Source organism: Sinocyclocheilus grahami, unplaced genomic scaffold (assembly GCF_001515645.1).
Source record: "Sinocyclocheilus grahami isolate Dianchi unplaced genomic scaffold, SAMN03320097.WGS_v1.1 scaffold707.1, whole genome shotgun sequence".
Classification (NCBI taxonomy): Eukaryota; Metazoa; Chordata; class Actinopteri; order Cypriniformes; family Cyprinidae; genus Sinocyclocheilus; species Sinocyclocheilus grahami.
Window position 1 is genome coordinate 587,402 of NW_015505886.1, and position 15,018 is coordinate 602,419.

Below are 15,018 nucleotides of genomic sequence, written 5' to 3' on the forward strand. Positions count from 1 at the left end.
GGACCATGAAATTAAACAGCCTATTATATTTGATCAGCAAACAAACCAAGACAGCAAATGCGTCACAATACAAAAATATCGAAAACATTACAAATACTTCAATTAAATGGATAAAATACAGCTTGCATGTATGTAAATAAACAAATGAGTCCTGAGAACACTTCTGTTTTAGCACTCCACCATCATTTTATATGATACTGGTATTTTGTTTGCAAAAATGTTCTAATTTGTGTAGTTGGGCCTCTGATTTATTTAATCTGATAGATAGATAGATGGCTTACTTCAAAGAACACCATGGTACTACGAAAAATATATGGTAGTACCATAGTACCGGAATATCTCACGCCCCCAAGTGGCCATAATTTAATAATAATATAATAATTTATGCATTTATCCAAAGCTACTATACATTTTTTACCAGTATGTTTTTTTTAAACATAAATAACAACACCTACATAATCTTTTTTTCAACAAGGTGCAGTAGACCGTAAAACTATTTGCGCTATAAAGTAGTGTATTTGTGATTACAATAAGTTAAAATAATATGCTAACAAATACCAGTTTGCACCATAACACTGTTTTTGCACAGCGTTTCATAAGTTGTCCTTGATTGGTGAGGTACAAGGGATACAACCTGCCATTTTTATTTTTTTGCTATGTATCGTAAGTTCAACAGCTACTTAAGTTTATTGTTCAGGTATACGTTTTGAATAATACCATTTACTAATATAAATAAATCCAGTATTTATTCTCATCCAGCCTAATAAATAAATCACTTCTCCAATCCAAAATGTCCCCATGAAAACAAACATTTATTTACAGGATGCCAACCACCACAGTAGCAGCTATTTTTCCAGAGGAGTGATGCCAGGTAAACTTAGTGTTGTGCAATTACAGAAAATAAAGGCAAAAATGGCATCGTGATTTTAGAGTATAAAAGATAAAATCCATCTCGGAGGCCTAAGATCAGTGTTAATGGAGTTTTCATAAAAACTTGTGAAGCCAAGCTCAAAGACATAAAAGGAAAATTAAATAAAGGGAAATAAAGTCATGAGAAATATACTAAAAAGCAGAGGTAAATTATTTACAATTCTTCAACAAAATCAAAATGATTTACATTCAGTATCTCAATAAAAGCTTTTTTTGTCTTCAATGATGCCCATCAGTCCATCTTTGAGCTACGGAGTTCAGTGTGTGATGGTAGAGTTCAGAACTCCAGCCTTGACGTTGGATTTAGAAGAATTTGAGAGCTCCCGCTGTAGGCAAAAACACAAATATATGAATATGAAGCCATATTTCCATTAGACAGTCCACAATCCTTCAGGTTTATGCATCTTTTAGCTGTCTTAAAGGGATAGTTCACCCAAAAATTTAAATTCGGCCATCGTTTACCCACCCTCAAGTTGTTTCAAACCTGTACAAGTTTCTTTCTTCTGTTGAAAACAAAAGATATTTTGAAGAATGTTGATAACTACTACACAGTTGCGGGTTAGCCATTGACTTCCATAGTACAGGAAAAAAAAATACTGAAGTCAATGGCTACGAGCAACTGTTTAGTTACTAACATTCTTCATAATATCTTTTTGTGTGTGTGTGTTCAACACAAAGACATTTCAAGAAATTTAAACAGGTTTGGAACAACTTAAGGGAGTGAGTAAATGACAATTTTTAATTTGGGTGAAATTAATTACATTTTAGGTGAACTGTCCCTTTAAAACTACAAGGTTGATGTTTTCTTCGCCATTTCACCACTTTTCTCCAATTTTGATTTCATAGGGTCTTTAAAAACAGCAGATTGTATTTTAGTCGTGGTGTTCGTTTGTTCTCATTTCACTGTTAGAAGCTGAAAGCGCACACACACAAACACAGACCCTCCTCCGTTAGTCGGGTTAGACGAGAAGAGTGTGTGTTAGTGTGATGGACAGTGAATGTTGTTAGATATACAGACCTGGACGCTGCAGTGGATTCAGAGTCCTTCTATAACAGAAGGCAGAATAAGCACACGGAGGTCACTTGATTTCATCTGCTGCCTGTGTGTCTAGACGGCTAACTGCAGGATAATGAACTTACCGCAAATTCAGAGTAGGAGGAGGCCACGGATGTGATGGAGTAGTATCTTTGAGGGCTGGCGGCCATTGTGCGCAAAGCTCCGCTAAGATGGGAGATATTCTCCTTATTCCTCTCCAGCCCACGAGGGGTTCGGCCACGGCCAGGTGTCCGCGCACCCAACTAGCAGAGAAACACAGTTCCCAGTTTTATTGATTATACTACAAATTCATGTAAAATATGTAGTGCTTAAAGCATAACTCACCTTGCTGGAGGAAAGGGGCGGTCTCATAGAAGGGGAGGAGCATATGGAACGGAGCGTCGTGTTGGGGGTGGAGTTACACATGCTAGAGGTGGAGATCAGCTTAAAAAGAATACAGTTTTTTTTAAAAATAATAAATATCAGCACATCTGATTGAGAGTTTGATCAATAGTTTTAGTTTCCCGTTTTGTGTTAAATCTATTGACAATACATAATTTTCTGCTTTCAGTAGTCATTATTATGTAGTTAATATTTTAAAATGGAATTTTAATTCATATTTAAAAAAACATTACATTAAAAATATATATATAAATTATTAAATTAGCAATTTTCGCCAATTTGCCCTTATATTAAAATGGATCTTTACATTTATAATGCATACATAAAATGATATTATTGCATTAAATAATTCATTTGAAAAACATGTGCATGCATACGTATAATGCACATTTTGTAAACTAAAATATACACAAAGACATATGTATTTATTACAAAATGTGCATTACTTACATTTTTAACAAAACAAAAAAATTGTAAAAACTAAAAAAGAAACTACATATAAAAAAATTATTTAGAATGATTTTATTAGTATAAATATTCAATTTAAGCAATTTTTGTGTACATTTACTATCATTATAAAATTATACTGTTATATTTTATCGGTTATATCTGGTTTTAGCTTCCCTGGTATTAATATTGGCATCAGGGCATTGATTAATTAATATTGGTTGATAATTAGCACACGTATGCAGTCAGTACCTTGCGTGTTTTTCCAGGTGTCGGGGTTCCGGCGAGTCTCCGCTTGGTTGGGGTTCTGATGGTGGTGCCGTATAGTAGATCTTCCTCCGTCTGCTTCATTTTCTTCATTTGCTGCACAATACAAACCTCATATCAGGAACTAATAGTCAAAATAAAATTAATTAGTCAGAAGTAGTCATTTCAAGAAGAATGTGCTCATACCCGTTCCTGTTTTTCTCTCTCTTTCTCCATGCGGTGTTGATCCCACTGGTCTTCCACATATTGCAGGAACAGTTGCCCGTTCACACGAAACTCTTTACAGTGCGCCGCTTCCCATTGGTCAATCTGAGCCTTCAGACTCTTCTCCAGCTGGCCAATCACACAAAATATAAACAAATTAGCATACAAGCTAATTTGTATCGCCAGGCGATCAAACATCAGAGTCTGCCTAAAGAGCGTCTCAAACCTTCGGCAAACTCTTCTGCAGGTCGACTCTCTGTTTCTCCTCCTTCAGCAGGTTTCCTCCTCTGTTGTTAAAGCGAGAGGGGTCTGTGGCTTTTTTCTGGAGAAAGAAGACCAACCGTAATAAGTCTCAAATTCACAAAATCTTTAATGTTTCTTATGAAACTTTTCAGCTGATCTCCTCTGAATTATCACCTCCAGTTCCTGATAGAGAGTCCAGTTGCTGCTCCAGGTGGAAACGGCGTCGTACAGCTCCCTGTGCTTGGCGTAATCCTCCTTCAGTCGCTCCAACTCCAGCTCATGTTCACGCAACACCTCCTCATCCAGATCATCTAACAGCACAAAATAACTAAATCAAACATCAACCAATCTGTGTATTTCTAAATACTATTGCTCAATCACAATTAACATAAAATCTTTAATCAACATGCCAGATTAGGTCAGCATTACATCACTTGCTCACCAATGGATCCTCTGCAGTGAATGGGTGCCGTCAGAATGAGAGTCCAAACAAATAAACAAATCCTTCAAGACTCCATCAAAAACTATTTTGGGATGTTTTTATCAGCTGTTTGGACTGTCATTCTGACGGCACCCATTCACTGCTGAGGATCTATTGATGAACAAGTGATGTAATGCTACAGTTCTCTAAATATGTTCCGATGAAGAAACAAACTCATCTACATCTTGGTTGGCCTGAGGGTGAGTACATTTTTAGCAAATATTCATTTTTGGGTGAACGATTCTTTTAATAATACCCTCAAAAACTACATTTTAAAGTAAAATCTTCTGTACTTTCCCACAACTAGCACGGTAGTTCATTTTTGTACTCTAAAGTATGCAAATTGGGATTTTGCCTAGAAACTAGCTGTTGGCATACCACTGTGATAGGGAGTGAAGGCTTGTCTCTGCTCCGGGCTGTAGTAACATTTCTCCCAAAACTTGACAATCTCTGATCGGATTGTGTGAATAACACGCTCAATGTTTTTCTCTTTCAGTTCCTCCAATCGCTGAAGCTCTGCCTGCAGCTGTGACACAGTGAGAAAGACAGCGTGAGGGATGGTTTATAATTCCAGCAGAAGCGAAAGATGAAACAACGTGACCTACTTTAGTGACAGGTGAGTGTACTTACTGTGTTCAGTCTACTCTTTGTGCTAGTGCGCGTGTTTTGCATGAGACTCTCTCTTTCTTCCTCAGGAACCTGCAACATCTCCCACAGCTCCTCAATACGACCACGGATGGACCCACACAGCGCTCCACTCTCAGCTTTACGGCTCTCGAGCTGAAATACAACACACACACACCATTAACTAGTGACATTTCACCTACTGGAAAATTTGTTTCTCATTTTAGCTGACAGTGTTTGGGTTACACCCAAAAATAAAATGGAACAGCTAAAAAGAACTGTGTGAAGTGTGTGTGTACCTGGTGCAGTAACACTTTGAGTGCACTGAGGTTTTCCACAGAAAGGCAGAAAGCATCTTCATCTTCACACACAGCATCTTTCTCAAAGGAGGTGTCAGGATGCTGTTCCAGATCCTCCATCAACACTGTGATCTGACGCTTCATTCCCACAAACTCAGCATGACGGCGCTCCTGTAAACACACACAAGCACACTTCCTGTAACCAAACTGGATGTACTTTCATATTCAGAGAAGCAAACTACCTTACTATTCACTTAAGAATGCAGGATATACCAGCTGTCAAAATTCTGAAATATTTCAGACTGTCTCACTCTCAGAAAGGCTGCATTTATTTGATCAAATCTACAGTAAAGATGGAAATATTGTGAAATATTATTACAATTTAAAATAACTTTTCTATTTGAATTTCCTGTGATGCAAAGCTGTATTTTCAGCATCATTACTCCAGTCTTCAGTGTCACACGATCCTTCAGAAATCATTTTAATATGATTTGCTGCTCAATTATGGGTGCTCAGTTATAACGAACAGTTCTTATCAACAGTTTTTACTGTAAACAGATTTTTTCCCCAGAATTCTTATGAATAGAAAGCTCAAAAAATCAGCATTCATTTTAAATCTTTTGTAACATCATAAATGTTCTTTGTCTGTCACTTTTGATCAATTTGATGCATCCTTTCTGAATAAAAGTATTTCTTTCTTTGTTTTTTGTTTGTTTTAACCCAAACATTTGAATTGTAGTGCATCACGGTTTCTACAAAAATATTGAGCAGCACAATAAATGTTTCTTGAGCAGCAAATCAGCATAATAGAATGATTTCTGAAGGATCATGTGACACTGAAGACTGGAGTAATGACAATTAAAACAGAAAACAGCTATTTTAAATTGTAATAATAATGCACAATATTACTGTTTTTACTGTAATTTTGATCAAATAAGTGCAGTCTTGGTAAGCAAGCATAAGAGACTTCTTTAAAAAACAAATTTATTCCAGACTTTTGACCGGTAATGTATATATAAACCGTGACTTTAATATAACTTGATTATTGAATTATTTGAAAATTTTAAACCAAATGCATTCCCGATATAGTCAACTTAAAGGGATAGTTCACCCACAAATGAAAATTCTGTCATTAATTACTCCCCTCATGTTGTTCCAAACCCGTAAGACCATCGTTCATCTTCGGAACACAAATTAAGATATTTCTGATGAATTCCGAGAGCTCTCTGACCCTCCATAGACAGCAAGGATCCTTACACGATCAAGGTCCAGAAACGGAGCAAGGAGATCTGTAAATTAATCCATGTGACATCAGGGGTTCATCCGTAATTTTACAAAGCTACGAAAATACTTTTTGTGCGCAAAGAAAACAAAAATAACGACTTTATTTAACAATTAGTCTCTTATGCGTCACCCTGGCGCCATTTTGGAGAGCATCCACTGAACGGAAACAACATTACAAAGTCGTTATTTTTGTTTTCTTTGCGCACAAAATGTATTCTCGTAGCTTCATAAAATTACAGTTGAACCCCTGATGTCACATTAATTATTTTACCGATGTCCTTGCTACGTTTCTGGACCTTGATCGCTTAAGGATCCTTGCTGTCTATGGAGGGTCAGAGAGCTCTCGGATTCCATCAAAAATATCTTAATTTGTGTTCCGAAGATGAACAAAGGTCTTACGGGTTTGAAACGACATGAGGGCGAGTACTTAATGACAGAATTTTCATTTTTGGGTGAACTATCCCTTTAATACGTCAATACTATTTCACATACTAAAAAAAACAGACAGCTCTGAAAGTGTGTAAGCGTGTTAGTGTGTTTTACCCTCTCCTGGTTGCGGGTGTTGATGTGTTGTCTGTAGTTCTGCAGCTGCTGTTGTGACGGCACACGTTCGGGATGGATGGGGAAGAGGTCATCACACAGGATGTCGCACAGATCTTGATCCTGCTGAATCAGAGACTTCAGCTCGCTCTGACGAGCACTTTTCTCTTTCAGCATCATCTTGACCTGCGTACGGAGATCCTTCTCCAGCTGCAGCATCGTAACACCATCCTCCTCCTGCCAAACACACAAAATCTCCAATCTGATTGGCCGGCTTGACAAAACACCCAGAAGTAAGAGAGCACAGTTATCATGCTGTTCTCCAAAAGTCTCGCATCAGAGTGACTCACCTGACACTCCTGCACCTGAAGCTCACTACACAGGCTGGTCACCTCTTTTCTGCATGCCTCAATACTGATCAGCAAGCGCTTCTTCAACCCTTCCTCCTCTGCGATCATCATATCCAGCAGATTCTGCAATCACAAAGATTTCACAGTGAATCTGTGTCTCCGTTCTCCAGTCAGTGAGAAACGCAGATGACCTGGACTGACTTTGATGTGCATGTGAACGGCGTCCGTTCGCTGTAGCCTCTGGTCTTCTGGGATCCCGATCTCCTCCCAGATGTCCTTCAGCTCGCCAAGGGCCTTGTCCAAACATGCTACAGACTCTGCAGCGTGGATTTCACTGAAATGACACACATTCATATTTAATGAATACATGCTTGTGTTCTGCTGTCAGACTGAGTTGCAAATTAAACAGTGAGAAGAGCTAGTGTTTTTCAAGCCTTTTCTTATGAATAACCAAATCAACAGCATTATTGACAATTATACTTATTAATGTATCCATTACAAATATATCAGCAGAACTAATAAATGAGCAGCATTATTGAGTTGTGACTGTATTATTGAATAATAAGATCATTATGTTCCATTAATAGCAGAATTATTGATTATAATTGATGAAACTGGAAAATGGCTTGTTGAAAATGGCTGTTTATAAATATTCGTACGTGCTAATGCTTATCAAAATTTTTTTTTTAAAACAAATTACGAAAACATCGACCACTGACCAACCTAAACACTATTTTCACTACAAAATACATGAAGCTAACAACACATATGCTAATCTACACATAAACACAAACTATACCCTTCAAACCCTCTCTTTCTCTTACCTCTTCCTCATCCTGTCCTTCCGCCGCAGATCTCCGATGAGATTTAAGCGCTATATAACACTTCTGAACTTTATCGTACGCTTTATTTCACGATCTATGCGACGGCTGCCTCGAAACGTCTGCCTAAAAATTCAAAAGCCGCACCGAAACGCATCTGGTCTCTGATTGGTCGCGACCAAGCTAGGCAACCACACATCCTGCTCGCTGATAGGCTGTCGGACATCATAGAAACTATTCAAGCGCACTGATTGGCTGACAATTCAAGCCAGCTGACTGACCAGTTGAACTGGCTGTGCTTATGAATGAGTCATGACGTTCGAAACCATTAATCAGCAGAGCACCAGTAATTACATTTTGATTGATTGATTGTTATTTTTTTTTATTTGTCAAGTCTCTTTTAATCTATAGAATTATATATTTTTAAAGGTGTTTATTTTTTTTTTATAACTGTCTGTCACTTTTCACTAGCAACGTTAGGCCTATGTGATGAGTTTCTTTTTGGTTGAAGAAAATAATTTTAATATATATAAAAATGTGTTGTTTGTAAATACATAAATACAAGCAAGCAGTATCTGGGAAACAGACTGACAGAAACAAATAAAACAAACAATAGCAACCAATCAGAGATCAGAGGTTTATTTTTTTTTTTGTTCTGTTACATGACTTTTGATTTTCTTTTTTTTTATTTGTCAAGTCTCTTTTAATCTATAGAATTATATATTTTTAAAGGTGTTTATTTTTTTTTATAACTGTCTGTCACTTTTCACTAGCAACGTTAGGCCTATGTGATGAGTTTCTTTTTGGTTGAAGAAAATAATTTTAATATATATAAAAATGTGTTGTTTGTAAATACATAAATACAAGCAAGCAGTATCTGGGAAACAGACTGACAGAAACAAATAAAACAAACAATAGCAACCAATCAGAGATCAGAGGTTTATTTTTTTTTTTGTTCTGTTACATGACTTTTGATGCTACATGCCAGTAAAACTTGAATACCGATAGAGTGTAACTAAAGTTTTAAAGAGTTTAAAAAGTGGTGATACTGTTTGACGATGGTTATGCAAATCTGCACCTCTTATTACATCAAACATTTGGAAATAGTCCTGAAACTAAATAACTGATGCATAATAAATGTCACAACAGTGTTGAATTAAAGTCATTCAAACTGTCCCCAGCTCTTTTCAAAATATGTTAAACATTTCTATTCTGTCATGATAACTGATCTACAGTTCTGTCATCTATAGGTGATTAATCTTTGTCATGAAAAAGTCAGATCTACAGCTAATCACCTGGCATCAATATAATAAACATAATTACACTGAAATCAATCAACAAGCAGGACCTTTTCTGCATGAGAAACTGAGAGACGTGTCTGGAGTATTAAAGCTGCAAAGGATACATTCATTCTGAAGGATTTGTAAGTATTTATACGTTAATTTATGGAGCTGAAGATAGAGATTCATTAATGCATTAATAGACATGAAGACTAATTCATATGCTCATATAGCTGAAGATTTATACATTTATTCATGGAGTTGAGGGTTTTTTCACTCATGGAGGTGGCAACTCATTTGTTCACATAGCAGTGGATTCTTGTGTGTTCTCAGCCACTGCGGGTCATAAGCTCCTCCAGGGCTCTCTCTTTATGGTTCTCATGCACCAGTAGAACTTCTTTAATGGTGCTCTGCTGGAAACCCATCTCACAGAACTGAGCCAGCAGAAACAGGAACTCTGAAGCCTGAGCGAAACACATAAACATACATACATTTACATTTTGTGCACTTGATCCCAACTAGTTGAGTGTTTGGAGAATCAAATGTTGATTCCAGAGGTGTTTTGTGCGCTGGATAGCGATTGGTTGAGTGTTTGGCATGCTAAATGCTGATTTGATGGATGTTTTGTTCACTGAAAACCAATTGGTTGCCGATTTGATGAGGATTTATTTTACACTGGATGCCGATTGGTTACTGATTTGAGGGATGTTTTGTGCGCTGGATGCCAATTGGTTGCTGATTTGAGATTTCTTTTGCGCTGGATGCCAGTTGGTTGCTAATTTGAGAAAACATTTTTGCACTGGTTGAATGTTTGGCATGCTAAATGCTGATTTGAGGATTGTTTTTTTAGAGCTATTTTTGACATGTTTGCCTTTTATTAGGATAGGACAGTATTGTAGACAGGAAGCAATGATGGGATTGGGAAAGGTCCATGAGCTGGGACTCGAACTTGGGACGGCCGAAGCACAATGGTGATGTCAGCGCGCTGCCCACAAGGCTATTGGCGCTGACAATTTGAGGAACAGTTTGTCCACTGAATGCCAGTTGGTCACTCATTTGAGAAGTGTTTTTTGCACTGGATGCTGATTGGTTGCTGATTTGAGGGGTGACTGCATGCCGATTGGTTGAGTGTTTAGCATGCTAAATGCTGATTTAAGGTATGTTTGTCCACTGAGGGTCACTGGTTGCTGTGCGCTGGATGCCACTTAGTTAAGTGTTTGGAGTTCTAAATGCTGATTCGAGGGGTGTTTGGTGCGCTGAATGCTGACTGGTTGAGTGTTTGGTGTGGTAAAGGCTGATTTGAAGGATGTTTTGTCCACTGAATGCTAATTAGTCACTGATTTGAGAAGTGTTTTTTGCACTGGATGCCGATTGAGTGTTTGGAGCGCTTAAAGCAGTTTTGAAGGGTCTCACCTTGGTCTCACAGTTCTGGAACATCTCCAAAGCTTCTTCCACCTGATTCTTCTCAAAACCCAGCCGACAGAGACGGTCACATGACATCAGGTAACTCAAAATCTGGAGATCGAGAAAGAATGAGAAACAGAATGTTTATATATATATATATATATATATATATATATATGTGAGAAAAAGAGTGTATATATATATATATATATATATATATATATATATATGTGTGTGTGTGTGTGTGTGTGTGTGTGTGTGTGTGTACGTTGTGAGTGTTACCTGATCAGGACTCTTTGGCCCTGTCCTCTGCAGTGCTAGTATGGCAGTGTGCAGTGTGTATCCGTGTTGTGTAACAGCTTCAAGAAGATCCCTTTCTTCCTGACTTAAAGCGCACAGCAGATCTGCATGAGCGTCCTGTAGCCCTGCGGATGTCCGCGGACGCACACCCTAAAACAAAAAAATCAGCTCATCAATAATCATAAATTAAAGGGATAGTTCACCCAAAAATGAAAATTCTGTCATTAATTTCTCACCCTCATGTTGTTCCAAACCTGTACGACTTTCGATCATCTTCGGAACACAAATTAAGATATTTCTGATGAATTCCGAGAGCTCTCTGACCCTCCCATAGACAGCAAGGATCCTGACACGATTAAGGCTCAGAACGGTAGTAAGGACATAGGTAGTAAACAACAATAAAGGTATTAAACAACGTATCATACATTGCATTCATTGTTTACGTATGGGATATTCTCCAAAATGACTCCAGGGTGACACGGAGGAGATTAATTGTTGAATAAAGTCATTCTTTTTATTTTCTTTGCACACAAAAAGTATTCTCGTAGCTTCGTAAAATTACGGTTAAACCACTGATGTCACATGGACTATTTTAACGATGTCCTTACTACCTTTCTGGACCTTGATCGTGTAAGGATCCTTGCTGTCTATGGGAGGGTCAGAGAGCTCTTGGAATTCATCAGAAATATCTTAATTTGTTCCGAAGATGAACAAATGTCTGACAGGTTTGGAACGACATGAGGGTAAGTAATTAATGACAGAATTTTCCTTTTTTGGTGAACTATCTCATTAAGACCTATGAAGAAGATCTATGGATTTACAGTGTGTGTGTTACATGTGAGGATGTTTTCTGAGGCCTGGAGGAGGGCAGCGGTCCTGCGGACGAGGGTCTCGGCTGTAGGAGGGAGTGTGAGTTTCGTCGCCCGCTGGTTCTCGTTACAGCGGGTTTCCTGCGGGGGGCTCTGGAGCCGTGAGGGCTGCCCTGTGGTGTACGTTGTGAGTGTTACCTGATCAGGACTCTTTGGCCCTGTCCTCTGCAGTGCTAGTATGGCAGTGTGCAGTGTGTATCCGTGTTGTGTAACAGCTTCAAGAAGATCCCTTTCTTCCTGACTTAAAGCGCACAGCAGATCTGCATGAGCGTCCTGTAGCCCTGCGGATGTCCGCGGACGCACACCCTAAAACAAAAAAATCAGCTCATCAATAATCATAAATTAAAGGGATAGTTCACCCAAAAATGAAAATTCTGTCATTAATTTCTCACCCTCATGTTGTTCCAAACCTGTACGACTTTCGATCATCTTCGGAACACAAATTAAGATATTTCTGATGAATTCCGAGAGCTCTCTGACCCTCCCATAGACAGCAAGGATCCTGACACGATTAAGGCTCAGAACGGTAGTAAGGACATAGGTAGTAAACAACAATAAAGGTATTAAACAACGTATCATACATTGCATTCATTGTTTACGTATGGGATATTCTCCAAAATGACTCCAGGGTGACACGGAGGAGATTAATTGTTGAATAAAGTCATTCTTTTTATTTTCTTTGCACACAAAAAGTATTCTCGTAGCTTCGTAAAATTACGGTTAAACCACTGATGTCACATGGACTATTTTAACGATGTCCTTACTACCTTTCTGGACCTTGATCGTGTAAGGATCCTTGCTGTCTATGGGAGGGTCAGAGAGCTCTTGGAATTCATCAGAAATATCTTAATTTGTTCCGAAGATGAACAAATGTCTGACAGGTTTGGAACGACATGAGGGTAAGTAATTAATGACAGAATTTTCCTTTTTTGGTGAACTATCTCATTAAGACCTATGAAGAAGATCTATGGATTTACAGTGTGTGTGTTACATGTGAGGATGTTTTCTGAGGCCTGGAGGAGGGCAGCGGTCCTGCGGACGAGGGTCTCGGCTGTAGGAGGGAGTGTGAGTTTCGTCGCCCGCTGGTTCTCGTTACAGCGGGTTTCCTGCGGGGGGCTCTGGAGCCGTGAGGGCTGCCCTGTGGTGTCTGGCTGAGGCCAGGGGGGATGGGCCTACGTATGTCTTTTACAGAGGAGGCGGAGCTTGGCCGGGCCTTGTGGAACATGCTAGAAGGGGCGGCGCGAGTGGTGGAGCCTCGCTGGGTGTGACAGGCAGAAATCCACGGGCAATGTGGGTCGGAACTCTTTGGTCTTTCTTTGCTACAAACATTATCATTCTCAGACAAGCTCTCGTTGTCTTCACCGTAGCCACCCTCGAAGTCCGTGTCAGCAATGAGGAACTGGACCGTCCGAAGTGGGCGGAGCTTACGCCAGTCAGCAGAGCTGAGGCTTAAGCTGCGGGGGCGAGGGCCCAGTTCCCATAATTCTGCGCTCCTGAGGCACACTCTGCGGTTCTGCTGCGGGCTGGTGAACATCAGCCAATATGGCGGGCAGGTGGGACACACACTCTGGGGTGTTTTTTTGGCTTTCCTGTTCTTCCGCTGCTGTTCTTCCCATGCAGCCAGGATCTTTTTCTCCAGAGTAAATGAATACTGTCAAACAGGAAATCATATGAACATTGTTATAAATAAAGATACATTTAACATAAAATTTAAAATGTATATGATGAATATAAGTATATATATATTAAATTCTGACCTTTGTATCACGCAGTATTTGAGCACAGTCTGGGATCGTAAGTTCAGGAGCTGTGACCGGCTCTTTCTGACCCAACTGTATCTCCACAAAGTTCAGAGCAACTTTAAATGGAACCTCATCCAGACTACACATTCTGCTGACATGCACAAATAGTTTAGGTAACTCAATACTATAATCTGTAAAACAGTATCCGAGCAGTTCTGTAGTTGATTTATACCCATGTATATGTATTTCTGATGCACATTCAATGAAAATGGTACCCTTTGTTGTCACATGACTGTGTTTTAAGCATAAACAAGCATTATTCTAGTATTATTTATAATACTATTATAGTTTTGATTTAGAATTTGAATTAGCTTTTTTTTTTATAGCTTTTTTGTTTTCCAATTTAATTTTAAATTTTTTTGTCATTTTTATTAGTTTTTGTTATTTTAAAATATTACTATTTAGGTTTAATTTATTTCTTATTGCTAACAATTATATAATAATAATAAACCTGACATAAATATAAAAAAATGGAAATAAAACTAACCTATAAGATAAGGTGTTAGAACTGTTTGAACAGTAAATTAATATAGCTATCCCACCTCAAAGGTCTTGACCTTTTTAAATGTAATATAAATCGTAATACTACTACTACTATTTCCTTGTAATAAAAAAAACTTAAATCACTAAACTAATTTAAATTACATAAAAAGTTAATACACAAAATTCAACTTCAATTTACATAATGTAGAATATATACAATATTTGACTGTGTAATAATATAATAATATTACGATGCTTAATTATTGTAGTAAATTTTTTTACATAATTAACTAATTTAAATGACAGAACAATCATTACGTATATAATCATATTTATAATTTGCTGAGTCTAGTATTTGGAATGCAACCAATTGTAACTGTAAATTGGTTTATCCATAGATTATTATTGATTACAGGACATTAAATGAAAATTTCTTACCTGTATTTTTGGTAGTGTCTCTGAGCTGAAGGATGTGTGTGTATGCGTATTGTTCCTCGGTTGCAGAGTGTCAGACCGTGATAATAAGCTTCACGTGTGCATAATAACAGAAGCATAATGTCCCCATGTGAATCAACAAAGGCTTACACACACACACACACACACACACACACTATCAGGATTATACTCTGACTCGCACAATAATCCTTCCATATCCAGTTGGAACAAACACACACATAATCTTTATCGTGTTCCTTTCCATTTCTCACATCATAATAAGGTGCTGAAGATACTAAGAGGTTACTAAGAACTCCTACTAAGAACTAAGATACTCATTAGAGACAATGAACCGTGATGCTGGTTGTGTAATAATATGTTATCAGATACATGAAAATTCTGTGCGCTATTGTTATTAGTTTGAAGGCGTATTGTCTGTTTACTCTGTGAATCTGAAAAAGGCTGAGACATCAGGAAATCATACAGCAGGCCCTATCACAGATAACAGTGTTGGGCC

At 38.1% G+C, this 15,018-nt stretch overlaps 2 protein-coding genes across 6 annotated transcripts; both read right to left on the minus strand.

Moving 5' to 3' along the window:
- Nucleotides 1-761: 761 nt before the first annotated feature.
- LOC107559998 (protein regulator of cytokinesis 1-like) lies at nucleotides 762-8,153 on the minus strand. Of its 3 annotated transcripts, none has more exons than XM_016244041.1 (15): nucleotides 7,932-8,152; nucleotides 7,309-7,441; nucleotides 7,108-7,230; nucleotides 6,761-6,994; nucleotides 4,934-5,104; nucleotides 4,641-4,790; nucleotides 4,389-4,536; nucleotides 3,704-3,840; nucleotides 3,513-3,608; nucleotides 3,269-3,415; nucleotides 3,068-3,178; nucleotides 2,312-2,410; nucleotides 2,071-2,229; nucleotides 1,949-1,974; nucleotides 762-1,256 (listed from the first exon to the last, which is right to left on the minus strand). In XM_016244041.1, the coding sequence occupies exons 1-15, from the start codon at nucleotides 7,940-7,942 to the stop codon at nucleotides 1,208-1,210; spliced, it is 1,794 nt and encodes a 597-aa protein (XP_016099527.1). In that variant the 5' UTR covers nucleotides 7,943-8,152; the 3' UTR covers nucleotides 762-1,207. The 3 variants fall into 3 exon arrangements, with proteins under 3 accessions (XP_016099527.1, XP_016099526.1, XP_016099528.1); XM_016244040.1 differs by having other exon boundaries at nucleotides 1,949-1,977; XM_016244042.1 differs by lacking the exon at nucleotides 1,949-1,974 and having other exon boundaries at nucleotides 7,932-8,153.
- Nucleotides 8,154-8,859: 706 nt separating this feature from the next.
- Nucleotides 8,860-14,626, minus strand: ubap1la (ubiquitin associated protein 1-like a). 3 transcript variants are annotated; one of them, XM_016244047.1, is made up of 7 exons: nucleotides 14,505-14,626; nucleotides 13,539-13,671; nucleotides 12,888-13,432; nucleotides 11,748-11,862; nucleotides 10,895-11,062; nucleotides 10,622-10,723; nucleotides 8,860-9,672 (listed from the first exon to the last, which is right to left on the minus strand). In XM_016244047.1, the coding sequence occupies exons 1-7, from the start codon at nucleotides 14,618-14,620 to the stop codon at nucleotides 9,538-9,540; spliced, it is 1,314 nt and encodes a 437-aa protein (XP_016099533.1). In that variant the 5' UTR covers nucleotides 14,621-14,626; the 3' UTR covers nucleotides 8,860-9,537. The 3 variants fall into 3 exon arrangements, with proteins under 3 accessions (XP_016099533.1, XP_016099531.1, XP_016099532.1); XM_016244045.1 differs by having other exon boundaries at nucleotides 13,539-13,674; XM_016244046.1 differs by lacking the exons at nucleotides 10,895-11,062; nucleotides 11,748-11,862 and adding an exon at nucleotides 11,920-12,087 and having other exon boundaries at nucleotides 12,773-13,432; nucleotides 13,539-13,674.
- Between the last annotated feature and the right edge of the window lie 392 nt (nucleotides 14,627-15,018).

Bases quoted from the DNA above. Each gene is read 5' to 3' on its own strand.
- LOC107559998 (XM_016244040.1), bottom strand. The intron at 5,105-6,760 runs GTAAAACACACT...GTGTGTTTACAG, and splicing joins ACACCCGCAACCAGGAGAGG to GAGCGCCGTCATGCTGAGTT. The intron at 1,978-2,070 runs GTAAGTTCATTA...CTTCTGTTATAG, and splicing joins CCTCCTACTCTGAATTTGCG to AAGGACTCTGAATCCACTGC.
- ubap1la (XM_016244045.1), bottom strand. From the start codon at position 14,620: ATGCTTCTGTTATTATGCACACGTGAAGCTTATTATCACGGTCTGACA. The intron at 13,433-13,538 runs GTCAGAATTTAA...CCTGTTTGACAG, and splicing joins AAATACTGCGTGATACAAAG to TATTCATTTACTCTGGAGAA. The intron at 11,863-12,887 runs GAAACCCGCTGT...AGCCCCCCGCAG, and splicing joins GGCTCCAGAGCCCCCCGCAG to GAAACCCGCTGTAACGAGAA.